We start from the raw sequence: 19,691 nt of genomic DNA, 5'->3' as shown, positions 1-19,691 counted from the left end.
CACACATCACAGTTCAGTGCTGCTATGATGACATGCCGTTGACAGCTGTATTCATATTTTCCAATTGTTTTGGATGCCCTAATTCCGCTTCTGACCCTGCTACATCTGTTATGCTTTTGTCTGCTGATTTCTGACAGCAGGAGTTGAAGCTCCACAGTGTGAATTTTTTCTTTTTACGACATGGGTAACATTTTTTTTTGTGAATGAAACTTGTCCACAAACAGAGCAGAACAGGTAGCCTTATATAGCAATTTAGTTGCATCAATTACACTAATGGTCATATCTCACGGATGCGCACCTCTTCATGAAACGAGTCATTTACAGCCAGTTTGTGCAGTTAAGAGAGTTTGGTGAATCTGACTTGAAACATGAGCAAATCTCTAAGAAAACTGTAAGAGATGGTTAGGATAAGAATACAAAAATGTTCTTGCATGAGGATTGTGCTTTACATTTAAGTGTATACAGCAACAAGTGACTTACAAACCATACAGCCATCCCACAGACACAAACCACACACACATGCACATAATAACTAATCATTAGCTTGAGAAAACAGAAGAGTTTTCCGCTTACTCTTGAATGTTGACACAGATGTGAGAGATCTCAGGGCATCAGGCAGTTTGTCCCGGGACCGAAGTAGCTAAAAGCAGTTTCACTAGATCTGGACCTTATTCTGGGTACACTTAGAAAACCACCACCTGATGACCTGAGATTGTACTGGATTGTAAACCATGAATTTCTTTAAAGACTATGACTGTGTCGAAAATCTATTCACTCATTCACTACTCACTATATAATAGACATTCAATAGTAGGCAGTAAATCAAGATTTTGGACACTTACTAATCATCATCATTTTGGGGCATCACCATCAGCTGTAGGGTCGCACAATGGTCATTTTTGCATCGATAAAATGCATTGTGGGATTGTTAGCAGAAAGTAGTGTAAAGCTACATGCCATGGACACTACTCAGAATTTGGACACTCAAGTAAAATGATGGCGGGTTAATAGAGTGCACTGTATAGTTAATAGGGAGTGATGTCAGACAGCCTTTGAGTAGAGTTTTGAAGGTGGTTCTGTTTTGCTCCAGCAGCCAGTGACATTATTTAAGAACTACAGTGAAGTGTTGTTGTGTGTTTTTGCCTGTACGTGTGAAATGTGTTCTTAATGAATGTAGCCTTCCTATTGTTGGTTTGGGTAATCAAGCAAAGAGAACATTACAGTAATCTAACCTGGTTGAGATGAATTCATGAACCAGTCAGTGATTCTAGGTGTGAATACATTTCCTGTCTGTGGTTTTTCAAACCTAGTACCATTATCTCAGTCTTCTTTTTATTTAGATGTAAAACATATTACCGACATCCATTTACAAGCTTGCTTATAGGACCAAGACCATCAGAAGAGAGGTAAATGTACAGCTTTGGGAAACAGCCCAGGGAGAAATAACAACAGATGGTCAATAGATAAGCACAATTTATTCTGGTAGCTGCATGAATTTGGATTTTATGAGAATCTACATATTGCATGGCAACAAGTTATGTCCCTTCTGAATATGTTGTAGAGTTTACGTCTTCAGAATATTTGTTTAATTTTTACCTTTAAGCATTTTGGCAGATTTCCTGCCTACCTCTCTTGAAAGCGGATACATCCCCTCTAAACGTGGTGGGATGTGAAAACAAGTGTTGTGTAGCCTGAGAACCAGCAGTGCCAGTGTGATGGTGTCCAGGTAGTAGAGAGCTGGTGCTGGTCTTCTAGTGTGTATTGTAAGAGAAGCTCTTTGGGCACAACAGGGGGGCTGTGATAGAGTGCCAGCAAGACTGCAGGGGATAATTGCTGCTGTTCCAGATCCTAGAGGCTTATGGGAGATAGAGTTTTTGTTTATACTACAAATTAAAACCACACAGCGTAGTTGCACTCAGGAAAAATAAAATGTGGTGGGTAGCTTGAGATTGGACAGGTGTATGACTACATCTATGCTATGTTTGCCAAGTGTTTGTCTCTGTGGGACTCCACCTCTTTAATCTTGGTCTTTATCTTCCACTGTTTGAGACTACAGCTGCAATACAGCATTCTGAATGAATGCTAGATTTTTGAGAAGTAAAAAGGACAAATGGCTTCAAGATTTCATGGGGAAATAAAATTGGCCATAGGTGGGAAGACTAAAAAATAGCAAAGACATGACACATATGGTCATTGCTGGTCATGGTTTTAAAGAGACAATAAAGGAAAATGTAGTGCTTTGAAACTTAAAGCATGACCACTGTCAGGATACATTTTACTGTTATTTAGCCCAGTAATGTTCATTTAATATGCAAATTAGTATCATGAAATGCCCAGATGAACATTTATAGTGTTAATCAAATTGACACAAGGGAGCTGCCAAGTACAGCTGCTAATTTCTCACTGGGGACACAGGAGGTGAAGTGGTTACTTAAAGGTACTTTTAAATAGACATAGATAAGGGATTGGTTTCTTATCCAAGATATTTGTACAGATATAAAACATTATCATTATTCTTTTTTTTTTATTTTTACTTTACTTCCAAAACGTATTTATTAAGTGAAACATATCAGTTTCAGTAGGAATTTAAATGCAGACAAACATTTTCAGTTGCATGTCTTAAAAATTCTCTCCATACAAAGTGAGCAGTATCTGGAGCTGAAAACATGTGACAACAGTGAAGCTACCCAACGATATTGAATGTTTTGGTAAAGTTAAATTTGGAAAATACCCAGCCTGTGGCGTAGATAGAATAACAGAGCAGCCAACCACCTATCAGTTTTCACGGCCTAGCAACATACATCCATCCACCCATCCATCGTTCCACACATTGCTCTGTTTGTTCTTCCAAACCATCAGGAAGGCTGCGTTTCCTTTGCATTCATATGCTATCCACAGGACACAAAGTGCTGCCAGCCAGCTGTAGTCTGCTCTGTTTCCCATCTTCTCTCTCCCTTTCCATCTCTCCCTCTCTCCTTTCTCTGTCTATCTGTCTCCCACTCCTCTGGAAAGACAGCAGACAGGTGTAGCAGTAGAAGAGACAGATGGCAAGGATGACAGGAGAAAGTTTTGGAGGAGGAAATAAAAAAAAACAGGAGATAAGAAGGAGTGGATGAATCCAGCACATAGACAGGCACACACACGTTGTACTTTCTTTGCTGCCATCATATACATACAGTATATGGACAGTACAGAGGCAGACAGGAAACAAGTGGAGAAAGAGGGGTCCCCTGCTGGATGCCCACTTCACTGCCGCTTTGTTTGCTGGCATGTCAGCCAGCCACATAATCTACAATTATGTCAGTGCACGCACGTACGCAGTGCATATGCCCTCTATAATAAGCCTCTTTGATGCTTTGGCCTTGAGGATGATAGGCATGCTGGAGAGTGTGACAGCTTATAACATCATGATGATGGAGATGTCATTGAGCGGGAGTGTTTTATGAGTGACCTGTGTGCTCGTGGCAAAGATTGAATTCCAAGCTCTCATCTTCTTTATCCGACAGTGCATGTACACTGTAATAACACCTGTAGATGTGCACACACACATATATTATATGCAGTATGCTTATATACTGTATACACGTGCATGAAGCCACATGCAGAATACTCACATGCTTAGATTAATGTCCATGGACATTAATTTTTTTAGTGCAAAAGATTTAGCATGCACGCACACACATGCACACCATATACAGTTTTGTCCTAGCCTTGTCCCTGTTTCAGTCAAGGACCAGTGCTACTTCTGGACGGCCCATTGACTCTTGTATCTCATAAAGGTACAGTATATAGTAAAACCTATATGTCCTCTAGTCTATTGCAGCCTTAGGACTCGTATTAAGGCTAATGGGCCTTGTGGATAAGCTCTAAAACAAGAGGATCGATGAAGGTTCATGGCTGTAAAAAGTGACAACAACTAGGCACTAGCCAGGTCTGTTGTTCCTCACCAAGGATGATGTCGTTGTTAAGTTTGATGTCCGCTTCTGCAGAAGGTCATCTTTTCATGATGTGTTTTAAATTTTGGATCAAAAGTATCCATCTTTCCTTGTTTATTGTCTTCTTCCTTCTCACTTTCTTGTCTAAATATTCCCTTTTTTCAATGCTTTTTCAAACACAAGCTGCCGTGCATCCCTTTGTTTTTGTTCTTTCCCAATTCTGTTAATTCATTTCTAAAAACAACTCTGTGATTTGTAATAGTAAAAAATATATAATTTTTTTCAAAGTTTTCTTTTGGGCTTTTCTCGGTTTCAGGATATTTTCTCCAGACGTTGTTCCCGCCCTCCCAGCGCTCCTTCCAGGGCTGCATGCAAGCAATCCTGGTGGATGACCAACCGGCTGATTTGCATGCAGTGGAAAAAGGCACAGTGGGAGCTTTCGAGAATGTCAGCCTGGACATGTGTGCAATCATAGACAGGTAAGAGTAATCTTTCTTGCATGGAGCACACATCCACAAAATCATTCATAAATGAAAATTCACATTCAGACACATGTGAAGCACTGAAACTAGTGGTGTCATAAATCAAATGCTTTTAAATTGGATGAGTCACATATACAAGACAGGTCTGTAGAGTCTCTGAATTCTTATCCGGAGATGTATGACTCATTGCTCTGATTGTTGTGTGTGTGTGTGTCTAACTGCACAAGAATATGTTTGTGTGTAGTGAGTTTTGTGTGCTTGTCAAACTGATAAATGGATATAATTGATGGGGTAGATTCCAAGTGTAAGGGATATGTGTGTGCACTACATTACTTGATTTAAAACTGAAAGAAAAGAGTAGGGTTTATCCTTGAAAAACACTGTATGATCCTAATCAAACATCAAAAATGAGCCACGCGCATTTCTCTCTTCCATTGCCAAGCATAACAGAGCAGGAGATTTCGCACAGCACGTCCCAATGTTGGCTCACCGAAATCATTCATTACAACTTGTTGACATTTCAATTTATTTCCTTGTCATAGACTAGACAAACACATTGGGACAGATTTCCCATATATGGAATCATCCATGCCTTGAGCTCAATGTGAGATCGGATGCCTGTGTGCAAAACCGAAACTTTGTGAACAGGTTTAACCTTCAGGTATTAAACCAAGTCCCATGTTAAATAAGGGCTCAGGGGTCTTGGTGTTGGACATAAAGGAAGATTTCAGTTATTATTAGTAACTGCCTGGATTGCGCCGTTAAGGTGAACAAGGCTGGGTAGGAACAATGAGGAGTTGACCTTGCCCTGATTGGAACAGCATTTTCCCTGAACTGAGCGATTTGTTTTCAGGTCAGTTTTGTCGATAACACTTACCTACATCAATATCCTTACCCAGAGAAGTAGACACCAACTGCCACTGCTTGATTTAAATCAATTTTGTCCTCACTTCAAGAGAGGTCCAGCTCACTGGGATACTTTAGTTCAGACCAAAACTTAGGCCTTGTCCACACTAATGCAGACAGATACATTTGAAAAACCTGTTTACATGTCAAACAGGGTTTTTGTACACAAAAGCATTTTAATATCATATTTTAAAAATTCACATTTTGAAAATGGCACAACAATTAAAAGCTCATGTTTGTCACCTCTGACTCTGTTTGATTGCTTATTTTGTGTTTCTATCTGGCCAAATATACTATATTTAAATGTTTTTTTGTATTTAGATGACTTCTTAAGTATAACATAGTGATTTGATCAGAGGCATGTTAGATACAACAGTAACAGATACAGTACTGAAGCTGTGAATTATCATTCATGGGCAACTGCAATGGAATCTTCAGTTAAATCATTCTTTTATACTGTTGTAGTTGACTATACAGAAAATAACCACAGAAAGTTTTGGGGACTACTGGTATTAATTAACCATATGTGATCGTTATATCCTGCAATAAGAGATTTTTTGGCCACTTGGGTGTTCATTTGGAGTTGTGTATCTGTCCACCTGGAGAAAGTAAGTCCAATCTGCTCTGTTTTTGGTCTTCACTAACTGATGAGGGAAGTATCTGACTCCTTAGCTGCCAATTCCTCCATTGTGTTCAGCAGCTAGTCGCTAACTTTTTCTGCCTGCTGTTTGGTGCTGGGCAGGAAGCATGCCGAGGGTTTAAAAGCTTTTCTGCTGAAAACAGCTGCCTGCTTTAATGAAAACAGTGCTACGAGAGCAGTAAGAGTCCACCAAAACAGTTGCCCCAGAGAAGCCAAACAAGCTAAAACACACTATATAGCTGTGTTGAGCTGAGGGAAACTGTTTGGTAATAATTCTATGTGGGTTCATCACTACAAGCAACTCCTTTTCCATTACACGTAGTCATTTGATCCATTGTTTATATAAAATATTGATCGCAGCTGCTTTTAACAATCAGCATTTTCAATTCAAAAAGCTTTTTTATCCCAGTCCATATTATAGCATGACACTAGGGTTTTCAAACGTATCCAGTCTGGAGAGTTTTTTCAAAAGACTCAGTTTTCAAAGGTAAAAAAGAATGAAAAAGAGCTAGCTTCAATGTTTATTTTGAATATGGCCTTACACAGAAGTTACCAGATTTTTTGAAACTCACATTTTGATGAAGCCCTCATTTTTGGATAAGTGTTTGTGTTTAATTTATGGAATTACTGGCAGCTTTCTGTTACCATTTGTTTTGCCTTTGCAATGCTAGTGTGAGGTAATGTAGTATGAAAGAGTTATTATTTCAGATTGTGGTACATTAACACTGCTGATAGTTGCTAACAGCAGGCTGGCTGTGGTCAGATTTTCAGAACTAACTCTTGTGAAGGTCCCAATATGTCCACAATAGCTTTCTATCCTTGCTGCTTGCAGTATTGCCCAGCTCTATTACTTCATAATGTTGTGTAGCCCCGCAGTAGTTGTGGTGGGCCCTGTACTGCCATGGAAGATGAATGGGTGCAGTGTTACCATCTAACTAATCAGAATGTCTTTGAAGGCAGTTCAATAGCCCTGTCTGACCTGCTTTTGATCAATGCCGTTCCACTGTGGGATTCTGTTTAGGCTGAGTCGGTGAAAGAAGGAAAACACACACACACGTCCCCAAACAAATGCAAATCACACACAGGGGCAAGGCTAGGCTGTGAACATGCAAATCCCTATATCCCACAATGTCACTGTCATTTGGTAAGGGTACCACAACAACACATGCAGTGGTGTAAAAAAGTATACACACACTCTAGAGGTGCTTGGATCACAGGTGTATTTGATTTTTTATTTATGTTTTTTTTATTATTTTTTTAATTTGTAGTAAATCCAATTATATGTCATAAAATATGTATTTTTTTATGATTTGAATACCAAAGTGTGGACTCAGTGCACACTTTTATATCACGTCCCTTTCTTTTTCCATCGTTGCTTTTTTCTTGTTTATATAAAGCGGCGCCACTGTAGGAACTTTGCTTCCTGCAGCTTTTAGGCACTTGCACGTTCAAGTTTGTACACAGCCAAGCAGATGACAACAAACTCTTACAGTCAACATGGCAACCAGATACATATGTACAAGTGTTAACCAAAGCGTCTTTTTCCCAATGCACCTGCACTGTGTTAAGTTTCTTTTCTACTGTTCACAACCTTTGTAACAACAGCCTTATGTTTTCTCTGCATCTTGCTTTTCGCATTGCAGCGTCTCAGTGTTTGTGAGACGGTTAATGTGTCGTAAAAAAAAGCATTCACAATTCCAGACACTCCACTGTCTATGACCTCCACATCACATGGCCAAGCTTGTGTTTGTATGTCAGTTTCATAGTTACTGTAGGTGTACCAACAACGATGATCATCCCCAGCTTCACTGCCCGACTCCCTACATGTCTTAAGAACAACTCAGCATTTTAAAAGACCCCTGCAGCTCTTATGAGTCAATATTTGTTTATCCCCCAGCTGGTTTTCCTCTTAACATCACTTTGATTCATTCAAATCAGCAGACTCAGATATTTTAATTACATAATTTGTGAGCATGTCTTTTTGTATGGAAAATCCAGCTCTAAGCCTACAGTGCCTTGGGATCCATCCCCATCAGGCCTGCAGGCTGATCAATCCACGTAACTTTTCAGGATATGAGTTCGTACTCATATTGCAACAAGAGAAACAGTGATGTGTTAACTGCTCTGTACTTAATGCTGATAACACTTACTTGTTTCTACACTACTTTTTACGGGTTTGTTTTGAAATGTGGATACTGAATTGTAACGATAAAGTCCAAACACAAAATTATGCATAACGGCCGTCATAATCAGCAAGTTACACCTCAGCTGTGTCACATCCTGCTCCCCATGACATATTTTAATGTTTCTGTTGTCTATAAATATAAAAGAGATTTCTTGCAGCTCATAGTTGCTTTCTATTAACCAGCATTTCAAGACCAGCTATCACCTTTCATTTTTTGCATCTGTCACAATATTCTTTTTTTTGCCACTTTTCAACACAACAGCAATTTCTTCAGGTTTATCCACTCTGAAAAGCATTGTCTAACACTATAACAACACTTTTGCGTGTGAAAAGGGCCATCTTAGTGTGGACGAAGGGTCAAAACAGAGAGAAAAAGATGTTTTTAATATAAGCAAGCCGCTACTCATCTGTCACAATAGCTTAACATGAGTATTTAAAACAAGTTCACACTGTATCCTACCATTTCATGCAAAATCCAAGAATATTGTGAGATCCTGATCCAATCTGTCCCCTGGAGGAAGATATTCCCCATAAATCTTACATACACAAGTGTAGGTTTCACCATGTAATATCCTCTAACATACAGTGGACAAAACAGACTAACAGAATGATGGATGATGCATAAAGTAGATATATACTAATATTCTTTAAGTCCCAATATCACACAGATGTGACAGATGTTTTCCAGGCTTTTTGTTGGATGTTGTTGGTGCAGTATTCTCATTTGCAACATACAGTAAACAGAGTTATATCACTTTTCTGAAGCTTGGTGGTGGTATTGAGTGAATGGATGATGATGAAATACTTGTGTGTTTCTGATGATCTGCTTTTACATATTACAGTTTGTTTTCCTTCATTATAAGGCAACGCATGTCTTGTTAATGTTTAAAAGTTCTCTCTGTCTATCTCTCCAGGTGTATGCCTAATCACTGTGAACATGGCGGTCGGTGTAAACAGACGTGGGACAGTTTCAGCTGTACCTGTGATGGAACAGGATACACTGGAGCCACCTGCCACACTTGTAAGTATTTGAGTGTGTGTATGCAGTTGTGTGTTCCTGGTCATTTGTGTTTTTCCCCTCACTTTAACACTGCTGTATCCCGGTCCTTGTGTGTTTGTTTGATTTGGCCTTATTCTGTTTGCCTCTGCATGATTAGGCTGCTTCTCCTTCCAAAGCCACAATTCTCAGCAGAGGGACAGATGAACTTTTGAAGTGCTCAGAAGCCAAGCTTTTCTGACTCTGTTGTGTGTTTTGTTCTGGTCTGAGTGGAGGCAGCCTGACTAAAAAGCAACAGCACACAAAGAGAACAGAATCACACAGAGAGAGAGAACCCATAAAGAATTCTTCTTTTTGATAAGAGCTTAGAAATTTGAGAATGCCATTGCTCCTTCCATATGCCACAAATAATATTTTCTTTTAAGAGACAGTGAAAGAGAGTCGTTTTGGCAATATGGTGTATGTCCAGCCTAAAGCAAATATTATATAACTGAAGTGTGAGAAAATTAGATAGAAGAATAGAGTGAGTGAAACAGACATTGTTCTGGATTTAGCATTGCAGAGGGACACATGTGTTTGAATAGCATCAGAGAGGAAATAAAGCATAGAAAGAAGAACAGAAAGATATCTCTCTCTCTCTCTCTCTCTCTCTCTCTCTGTATCTATGTATGTGTTTGTCAATATTAATTCAGCAACAAGAGATAACTGAAGGCACAGCAGTAACCTGGAGATTTGGGTGTCTGGTTTGGGACTGGCCAATAAAATAGGAGAGTAGATGAGTAATGGTTTACCCTCCCTCAACATGCTCTTGAGCAAGGCACTGAGCTTGAAGATGCAGACAAAATTTAATGAAAAGAGTGTGATTTATGGGTATTGTAGGGTTTTTTTTGGAGCTTGGCCAATACTGGGGACTAAAACTCAAGACATTTTGGCCTCTGCTGCAACAATTGTAACTACTCTTTTTAAAAATCAGTCTCTTGCAATTTCCCTACCTTTTATGGAACTGCAATAGTAAATAAGTGCTGAAACTATTACTTTATTAATTGGTTAATCAATCGACAAAAAACTTATTCACTGATTCCAAATTCTGAAATGTGAAGATTTGCTGTTTTTAAATGTTTATTTATCACTGTAATTTTTTATGCTTGGGCTTGGACTTGGACTGTTTGGATAATACAACCAATTTGTAGACACAAACCCTGGGGTCTGGGAAATGCAATAGGCATTTTTCACATGCCATTGCCTAAACAATGAATGAATTTATCGAAAATTAATGAACAGATTAGTCAGTAATGAAAATAATTGTTAGTTGTAGCAGCCCTAGGTCGACACACATCACCTGAATCAGTGCAGCTGGTGCTAACAGACCTACAGCTAGCTACTGATATCCAACCTGTTGTATAAATCACTGATATCTTGCAATATTTAAATTTCATCTCAGGTTAATGTCCAATCCTGTTTTGACTGTACTTCAGTTCTGTAAGTGTCATTGTAGCGTAGGTGTTACAACTGCCTTTGTATGGGTATTTTATGGCCAATGAGTCTTCCAAATGAAGTGGATAAATAATTGATTAGATTTAGAGAGCTTTGACAATTTTGCCGCTCTATAATAACGTCACTTGAAATCATTCTTTGGTCCTGTCATAATTACTAAGGCCACTAGAGGGCAGTGTCACTTGAACGTGAACATATGCCGTTTTTGGGCACATGCTGAAACAACTGATTGGGTTTTTCTTGTGATTTTTTACTTGTACTCACAGTACTTATATGTATACTAATCACATTTCCTGTAGTGTATTTGCTCAACATTTCTCTGTTGGCTTTTTAATGTTTCTGTCATGTTCCACCACAGTGAAGTAAATTCAAGAGAAACACTGGTTGTTCAACTTCCATTGTATTACAGCCTTTAACCCATGGCTTTGAATCAGGAGTTGGCATTTTAAAAATTCTGTTAAGTTTTGTCCAGATCATTGTGAGATAGTTCAGCAGGGTCAGCTCTACCAAACACCAGTTTCCTTGAAGAACAGAAACTCTCAACAAGCAACTGCATCACAAAACTCCTTGATATCAAAGGGAAAGGGATATCAAAGAAAAACTAAAGACAAATAGTATAGTTCAGAGGAGAAAATGAAAGGAAGAGAATAGAATAGAAATGTGAAAAACTGAAACAATAAAAGAAGAAAGATGAAGAAAATTAGGAAAGAGTCAAAAGGGAGAGATTTTCTTTTCTTTTTAAACCTGCATTAAGCCTGTGAACAGTCTCGCCTCAGTCAAGAAAGTTTCATTCCAAGTTGCACTCTCACATTTCTCTTTGAAGTGTTCTTCCTCCCCTCCTCTCTCTGTCTGTCTCTGTCTGTGTGTAGATCAACACAAACATAACATCAATATGTTGTCAGATAGATTGCTAGAGTGTGTGGGACAAGACACCACTTCTTGACAGGCCTTGAATAGACTGGCAACCACATGAAATTACCCTCTGGAAGGAGGAGAAAAAAGGAAAGAACTTCAGACATTGATGTGCTCTATGTGTTTTAGATCCATTAGATCCAATTCTGCAACATAATTAACCTTTGGCCTCTTACATAACAAGCGTATATTCAAGTGAGGACATGAAATACAGATAGGGAAACACATGGAGAGACAGACGCAGGCTATCTTTTAAATAAAGTGTTCATGCTGCGGCACAAGATATCGTGACTTATCCTGTGATTCCTACCCCTACACAAGATATTCCAAAATCTCTTGAGCGGCTTATTTTTATGACCTCTTGTCTAGCGCCACCCTCAGGGCAGAACATGAGAATGCTTACAATACATTTTCACCATAGAATCAACCCTTTTTATTTTAGATAACAACATAACACTAACTCTGGTGCCACCATCAGGACAAATTTTACATTTTTGCCCCACTAATGGTAAAGATTGAAGAATAGCAATGTTGTTTCTCCATTTTTCATCTTTTGAACAACAGTGCTCAGTGATCCGTTTGAAATCATTAGGCCTGTCACAAATTAGTATGGATCTTTTCCTAATCTTCTTCCCTCAGAATGTGTATAGTGATCTAAACACACTTTCAATAGGTTGAAGACAACAGTCAACCGTGTAAGTCTTTACTAGAAGCAATTGTGTAATTGTTAAAACAGAATTGGACAACAAACTCATTTATGGTGATTACAAATCAGAAACAGATTAGATACTACAAACAATTGGACCAAGACCAAAGGTTAATATATTAACAAAGAAACAAATTATTTAACATTGACCCTCATGCCAGGAATATGTAAAAACAAAAAGAAGAAAAAAGTAAGCTAAAACATAGTAATTCCTTTAGTAACTGTACACTTCCACATTTCACAAGAGTAAATGCAAAATGAGTAATAAATGAATAATTAAGGTGCTTTCAGACAGCGAGCTGTTGCCGCTACCGCCCCCCTTGTTTTTGATGTAAACATGATGAATCAAAACACAGAATACTGATGTTGCCAATTGACAGCCGTGGCAGCAAACACTCACCAAAACTATAATAAAAGACTGGTTCTTCAGTCAAAAGTCGAAGGTACAAGACTATGTACATAAAAATTTCAGGGTAGAAGTTAACTACGACTCTCAAGGTGCATTTTAGAAAGAAACAGCCAATCACAAGGTTAAAATGTGGTCACATGTGCCACTAACAGCAAGCAGAAGCTAAAGATTGTGGTGTTGAAAAAAATTGATTTTACAATCTACAGCATGAATCAGTTTACTTTTAATTTCTGGGTCACTTTTGAGTGAATTTAGCAATTACGGCTACAACTTCAGCGACGAAGCGTTTTGAATTCATTATGCTCTGTTTTGTGCCCTTGCTTCCTCTCCATAGCAACGGTGGCTGAGGCTCATGGGTATTGTAGTATTCTTGGCCATCCACCATGCCAAAATCACAGACAAAGCGTGATTTCTCAGAAAGGAAGGTGAAATAATTGAAACTGGTGGTCATAATATATTCAGTACCGGTCAAAAGTTTGGACACACTTTCTCATTGAAGGGAATGGGAAGATGTGTCCAAACTTTTGACTGGTACTGTACATATAGGGTCATTACATCATCCAAGAGAGTCCTAAATTTCTATGTTCAGTAACACTGAGGAGATTGTTTAAAGAAATATTTGAAATGGAAATACAGAATGTAGAAAAACATTTGCAACACACTTTGCAACTCTATATTGATTTAGCAAATTCATGCAAATCACACATAAAATATTCAAACTTAATTTAAAAGCATTGACCTGTGTTACAGTGTTAGGTATTACATGATACCCAACTATTCATATTTATGCAACAAAAACTTTTAAAAAAGAGAGAGACAGTTTATTTGTCTGGTATGTAATGAGCGTTACAGCCTCAGTGACTAAAGACTGAGGCTGAGACATTTTCTCTTAATATCTTCTAACTGCTCTTTGTCCCCTACATTTTTCCTTCCACTTCCTTAACCCCAGCTATCTATGAGCCATCATGTGAGGCTTATAAGCATTTGGGCAGATCCTCTGACACCTACTGGATCGACCCTGACGGCAGTGGACCCCTTGACCCCTTCAAAGTCAACTGCAACATGACAGGTGTGTGTGAGTGCCTGCGATCACTGTTCTGTGTCCATGTGTGGGCTCTGATGTGGTGTATATATATATATATATATATATATGTGTGTGTGTGTGCTCTTCCATAGCCCGTCCAGCCCTGGTGACTTGTGAAGGAAGAAAACTCTCCCACCCTCCTCATTCTTATCCTCAGACAGCAGCACTCTTAACCCTCAATACCTAGGGTTTCTATGGCAACACAGTCACAGCTACTGACATTTAACTCAGAAGGCGTAGCCACCACAGACACACACACACACTCACACACCATGAACACATATGAAACAGCCCCGTTATGCAAACCTAAGAGTGCTCCAACAGTCTTAGTGACACTTCTGTTACACACACACGCATACCAACACATGCACCTGCCTGACTCCATGCACACACACACACACACACGCGCACACACACAGCGGAATAAGTAGATAGTCTGGAACAGCAGAGCACACAGGCAGAGCAAAGGCGAGACTTTTAATGAAATGTCACTGCACTCCACTGGCTAGCCCCTTAGTCACGCTGAATAGCACACTTACACAAGCCTCAGAAATGTTAAGAGTTTCTTTTTCTCCGACACATACACACACCCCAGAGACCTTCAATATACCCATACACACACATCCCCTGACTGACAGTGTGAATGAACAGGGAGAAGTCTGAGTGACTGGCTCATGCTATAACAGCACAGAAGTGTCTATTAAATCCTAGAGTCTCATAGCTGTAACTTAGATTACATAGAAAGAACTTCACTGCCATGACAACAGCTGCTGTTTTCTGTGTGTGTGTGCATGCGTGTGCATGCATGCATGTGTATGTGTGTGTGGATATATTAACATGTGGGTTGAGCTACTTTATTTGTAAATGTGAAGTTGAAGAATAATTCTGTTGCTCCATATACTGTAACATGCTAACATGTTTATGTGTGTTTGTATCTGTAGAGGACAAAGTGTGGACGACAGTTATGAACAACCTACCACCCAATACTACAGTGACTGGCTCCAGTAGAGAGAGACGCACGGTACTCCAGGTCAACTACAGTGCCTCTATGGACCAGGTAACACACATGTAGACACACACACACACACACACACACACACACACACACACACACCAGCATGCATTATGCATAGAAAGTATTGTGTTGCTTAGTACAATATTTGCATTTTAAGTTTTATACATCTAACTAAAAGTTATCCAACTAAAAAAATAAATATAAAAAAAACTGAAACTGTACTTATGCCTGTCACTATTTTCCACATGTAAAAGCAATGTGATTCTTAATGTACATACAACATAAAAAGATTCATGCCAAGAGACTCCTCATCTACATCCTCTTGTAAAGGATGTGGAGCATATAAATATTTCATGGAATATTTGCCATTTTTGCAGATGAAAATAGTTTCATATTGGCAGTTAACTCTGCCAATATGATATCTTTAACATGGTTTAACAGGTTTAACATGGAGTATAGTATCTCCACTCTCCTCAATGAGACCAGTTTCCAACATTTGTTAGTTGAGTTTGTGGCCATATTCTCCTACATTTCTACCTGCTACACTGTAGCAACATTTTAAACGATGTCAGACTGCATCCTTGGTTATTTGCTTTGTATTTCTCATTTAAATCACCCATTAATAGTCACTTACAGTTATCCATTAAGGACAGTAGTATAATTTATATGTGAATATTTCACAATGCAGTCGATAAAAGGTGAAGCAGGTGTTACCAAGAACTCCTGATTATTGATATTAATCCAAAGGTTTTTTTTCTCCCAAAACTATATAGATTGGTAATATCCTCTCAATATCCTAACACCTATCAAACATCTGAGCTCTATGACGATCCCAGGCCTTGTAATCAGCCTCACCATGTCTGAACTCCATGAAGTGGTATATTTATTTTTTTAATGAAATGTGTGGTCTTTAAGCAAGCATCAGCACAGGAGTATGTGAGGACACTTACTTCTCAGGAACACATTCACATCTCCTGTGGAGAGAAAACAAACTGAGTACTGGAAGTAGATTCTAATTGTATAAATTGCTTTTCCCATGGCACAAAGACAAATTCTAAATCATGTCAACCACTGATCATTTAACTTTTTTTTTTTGTCCACGTGTTAATAAAGCAGAGCTGTGCCTTGAGTTGTTTGCACATTAAATTAAATCAAATTATTAAATAAAAATCAAATTAAATTAAATCTAATTAATGTTTGCCCAGTGCTAATGAAGTGCTCTTCAGAACGTAGTGAGTCATGATTGCCCAGTTTCCATAATTTCTAATTCAACTACAGTAAACATGTATACAAGTAGACTGAGCAGGAGTTGGCATGTGTCCAGGTCAGGTTGTGGTTTTCTTCCCTAAGCAAGATAATTGAGTGTAGAAGTCAGGATTCTTGATATATTCTGAAATCCTCGTTTGTTATTGTTTCTGGAAGTGACTATCCTTCTTTCCACAGTTTTTATGGATGATAATAAAGTGAGTCATTTCTCCTCTCACATCTTGTGATGCCTGTAAATACACAGAATAAATGAAATCTGTTACCATGGTAACATTAATGCTATAAACCAATATGTTTGCTGTCACAGTTATGATAAACCTGCCTCAGCAGCATCATATCCTCTTTCCTCTTACCATGCTAGTACTCTTTAAGCAACTTGTCACCTGTATAGTGCATCATATAGGCTGCTTCCTTACCATATATCTTATAGGAGTGACAGAAATGACAAAATAGCATAATTTCACTTCACAGACCTATATTTTTTTTATTTTACAAATGCACAATGATAATACAATATAACGAGTGTTCCACCTTATGTCGCTACCACTTGTCTGCTGTGGTTCTGCAACATACAACTCAGACTGCCTGACTCTGCTCTCTCACATGAGTCAATACCTTAATCTTTCTGGTGAGTGGTTATAGACTGCAGTTGTCACTCTCAGTCAAAAGCAAACTGTGTGTGAACTTCACCGGTTTTAACCCTCCAATGAGGAGTGACAGCAGTATTTACCTGTAATGTGTGCCAGACCGCTGTGGTCCTCAAAATGACAGGATTTGAGTAGCACATCCCTCTTGTAATTATGTTCTCTCCTAATTTCTACGGATCACTTGTTCCATTTTCAGCTTCTGAAAATCACGGGGAGATAAATTAAAACAATATTACAGTACATTTTGCTTCATTTTGCAGCTCAGTAATTTGTTCTTACACGAAATAAAAATGAAAATAAATATCCGTGCTTGTGTTTCCAGGTGACAGCCATCACCACCAGTGCGGAATACTGTGAGCAGCGAATCGCCTACAGATGTAGCATGTCCAGACTGCTCAACACTCCAGGTAAAAGCTGAGGATGGCATCTTTATTCAACACTGACTCAAACACAAGCACACAGCACTCAGGCAGAAAGAATGTTTGCTTTTTGTCACATTGGAAACGCAACACAGAGTCTCCCCATCTCCTCCTGTCTGGGGATACTACAGATGAGCAGCAGTTGAAAGTTAAAATCTGAATAAATTAATGGAAAAACAAGAATGCCAGTGGTTTGAAAATCATGGGAATCATATGTTATGGTCTTCACAGTCCCAACATCTGAACCCAGTCAACATCTATGAGAGATTTTGGACCAAGATGCTAGACAACACTCTCTACTGCCATCATTAAAAACAGCAAAAGCAGGAATATCTTTTGAACATATGGGGCTCCATTCCTCCAGTAGAGTCTCAGAGGCTTGACAAATCAATGCCAACGAGTATTTAAGTTTACTTGGACACCCCATACATGATTTTTCCTTTAATTTGTCACCCATCTATATGTTTCAACTATTGCCTTCATCCTGCCTTTACCCAGCACTAGAACCACAGATGATAGTGTTGAAACAGACCATTGGTAATGAGTTGTTGTCTGGCTGGGCTCATTCTGAGTAGATTAACTTGGATTACATTAATTTGCATTAGATTTGTTTGGACTCAGTCAGTTTGGCTGTAATGTACTTGAGCAAGGCCTGGTAGGGTTTTGTGTCAGTTTGGTTTGGATTAGTTAGGCTGGCTCGTGAAACGGTTAAGTTGTGAAAGGTTTGCCCTGGATTAGATATGTTTGATTTGAGTTATGGCTCGGTTTAGCAGAGTTTAAACAGGGTTTAAAATAGTTTTTATGCAGCCGAGAGGAGAAGAGAGGAGAGTGTGCAGATGTGCAGCTGGTGACGGAAAAGACAAAGGTATTTTACTCTTGTTTTGCTCTGTCTGTATAAAAGCTTGGTATTTAGTCTAATATCTTGTTTGAGCAAGACATCTTCATGTGTGTGTGTGTGAGCGTGTGCGCTTGTGTGTGCGTGTGCACTCATAGTATTATTCACAGTGCTGTGTGATTTTCACTATGAGAATAACAAGCTTGTTGTCATTGTCAGAACCACTCTTTGCCATTTTCCTCTGGCCAACACAAACTCTCCCACACACATACACACAAATACACACAGGCATTACAAGCATGCACACAAAGACCCACCATAGGGAATAGCTTCATAAAGACAAGACATTTCTGGCAATTAGAGTGACTGAGAGGATGGCGGGTTTGTTAGTTGCAGGCCTGTGTGTGTGTGTGTGTGTGTGTGTGTGTGTGTGTGTATGCGTGCTCATGGTCCTTGATTGACTGAGTAGGAATAAAGCAATAGGTTAGTAATAGTTGGGTATTAGTGCAGCAGACCAAAACTTTGCAATTAACCTTCACTGCACTATGAGATGACACTTTCACCTGCAAACATAGTGTGTACGCACACAGAGACACAAATACACACACTTTTTTAATATACCTTTTTTTTACACTCAAGTTTAAAATGCTGTTGAAAACACACACACTCACACAGACAGACAGTCAGTCCTTCATTAACTAGTTTATATCTAATTCACTACCTTGCAAGTTAGGGAAATCCAATTACCAGTCTAGAATGACTGAGAATGTAGGACCGGGAAAAATCATTTACCCAAAAATATGCTCCATAAATTAGCTGTCAGCTTTCATCAAATTACACTGTCAACAGCATATCCACTGCGAACCACAGGCACACACACGCACACGCGGCTATGCACACAGATGCACACTTGCTACTCTTCCACTTCCCCTTTTTTTTCCCTGTCCAGATCTGATCTATTACACTAGAGCTGGCATTTTGGAGCTAAACGAACCGTTAAATGGGAATTATATTCTGCCACCAGTGACACTCCTAATTTGGATCTTGGGCAGTAATTGTTCTAATTGTCTGACCCCTTTTCTTACCTCTTTCACGTATTATGTCCTTTTTTATCACTTTTTATCACCTTTCTCACAACATCCAACACCTTTATGCACACACACACACACACACACACAGCTTGTCTCTGTCTGCTCATTCACAGCATTGGTAGATAAAATAATGGGAGAGCTTGTTGCTGATGCATGCAGCAAAACACACGCACAAAGACATAACTCGAGCAGACACACACACGCAAGTAATATTTCCTTTTTCCTCTCCTCCCTCCACGCTCTTCTTCTTCCGTCTCATCTCTTCCTCTCTTCACCGCTACCCGTCTTCCCTTGCATCCACATTTATAAATTTATATCCATCTATTTTCACTTCCTACTCCACATTAATAACCCTCAATCTCTGCTTATCCTCCCCCTCTTCCCATTTGCCATCTCAAGCTTCCATTTTTGCATTTTTCCCTATTCTTCACCCCCAATTTTATCTCACATTATTTTCTTCCTTCTTTTTTAAATCTCCCTTTTCCCCCCTCCACATCTCTCTGACCCTCTCCTCTCACTCACTCTATTGAACACTGTTTCCATTAGTGTTGGAATCACAGCTTTTAGAGGAGTATTAGCACCCTTCACTAATGATTTAGCATAATTCCTCTCAGTGTAAACAACCTGTAAACAACCAATGGCACAAGGCCTACACAAACAAGATGCAG

The 19,691-nt window shown here is 39.1% G+C and overlaps 1 protein-coding gene across 1 annotated transcript in view; it reads left to right on the top strand.

The window, feature by feature from the left end:
* Positions 1 to 19,691, top strand: part of cntnap2a (contactin associated protein 2a) — a 201,146-nt gene that overhangs the window by 71,883 nt on the left and 109,572 nt on the right. The window contains exons 10-14 of the mRNA XM_042399826.1: positions 4,252 to 4,414; positions 9,063 to 9,169; positions 13,616 to 13,735; positions 14,692 to 14,807; positions 17,001 to 17,085. Coding sequence (XP_042255760.1) covers positions 4,252 to 4,414; positions 9,063 to 9,169; positions 13,616 to 13,735; positions 14,692 to 14,807; positions 17,001 to 17,085 — 591 coding nt within the window. The remainder of the gene's footprint in view (positions 1 to 4,251; positions 4,415 to 9,062; positions 9,170 to 13,615; positions 13,736 to 14,691; positions 14,808 to 17,000; positions 17,086 to 19,691) is intronic.

Source organism: Thunnus maccoyii, chromosome 21, assembly GCF_910596095.1.
Source record: "Thunnus maccoyii chromosome 21, fThuMac1.1, whole genome shotgun sequence".
Classification (NCBI taxonomy): Eukaryota; Metazoa; Chordata; class Actinopteri; order Scombriformes; family Scombridae; genus Thunnus; species Thunnus maccoyii.
Note: the sequence above shows the minus strand (reverse complement) of the source record. Positions and strands in the feature narration are given on the sequence as shown.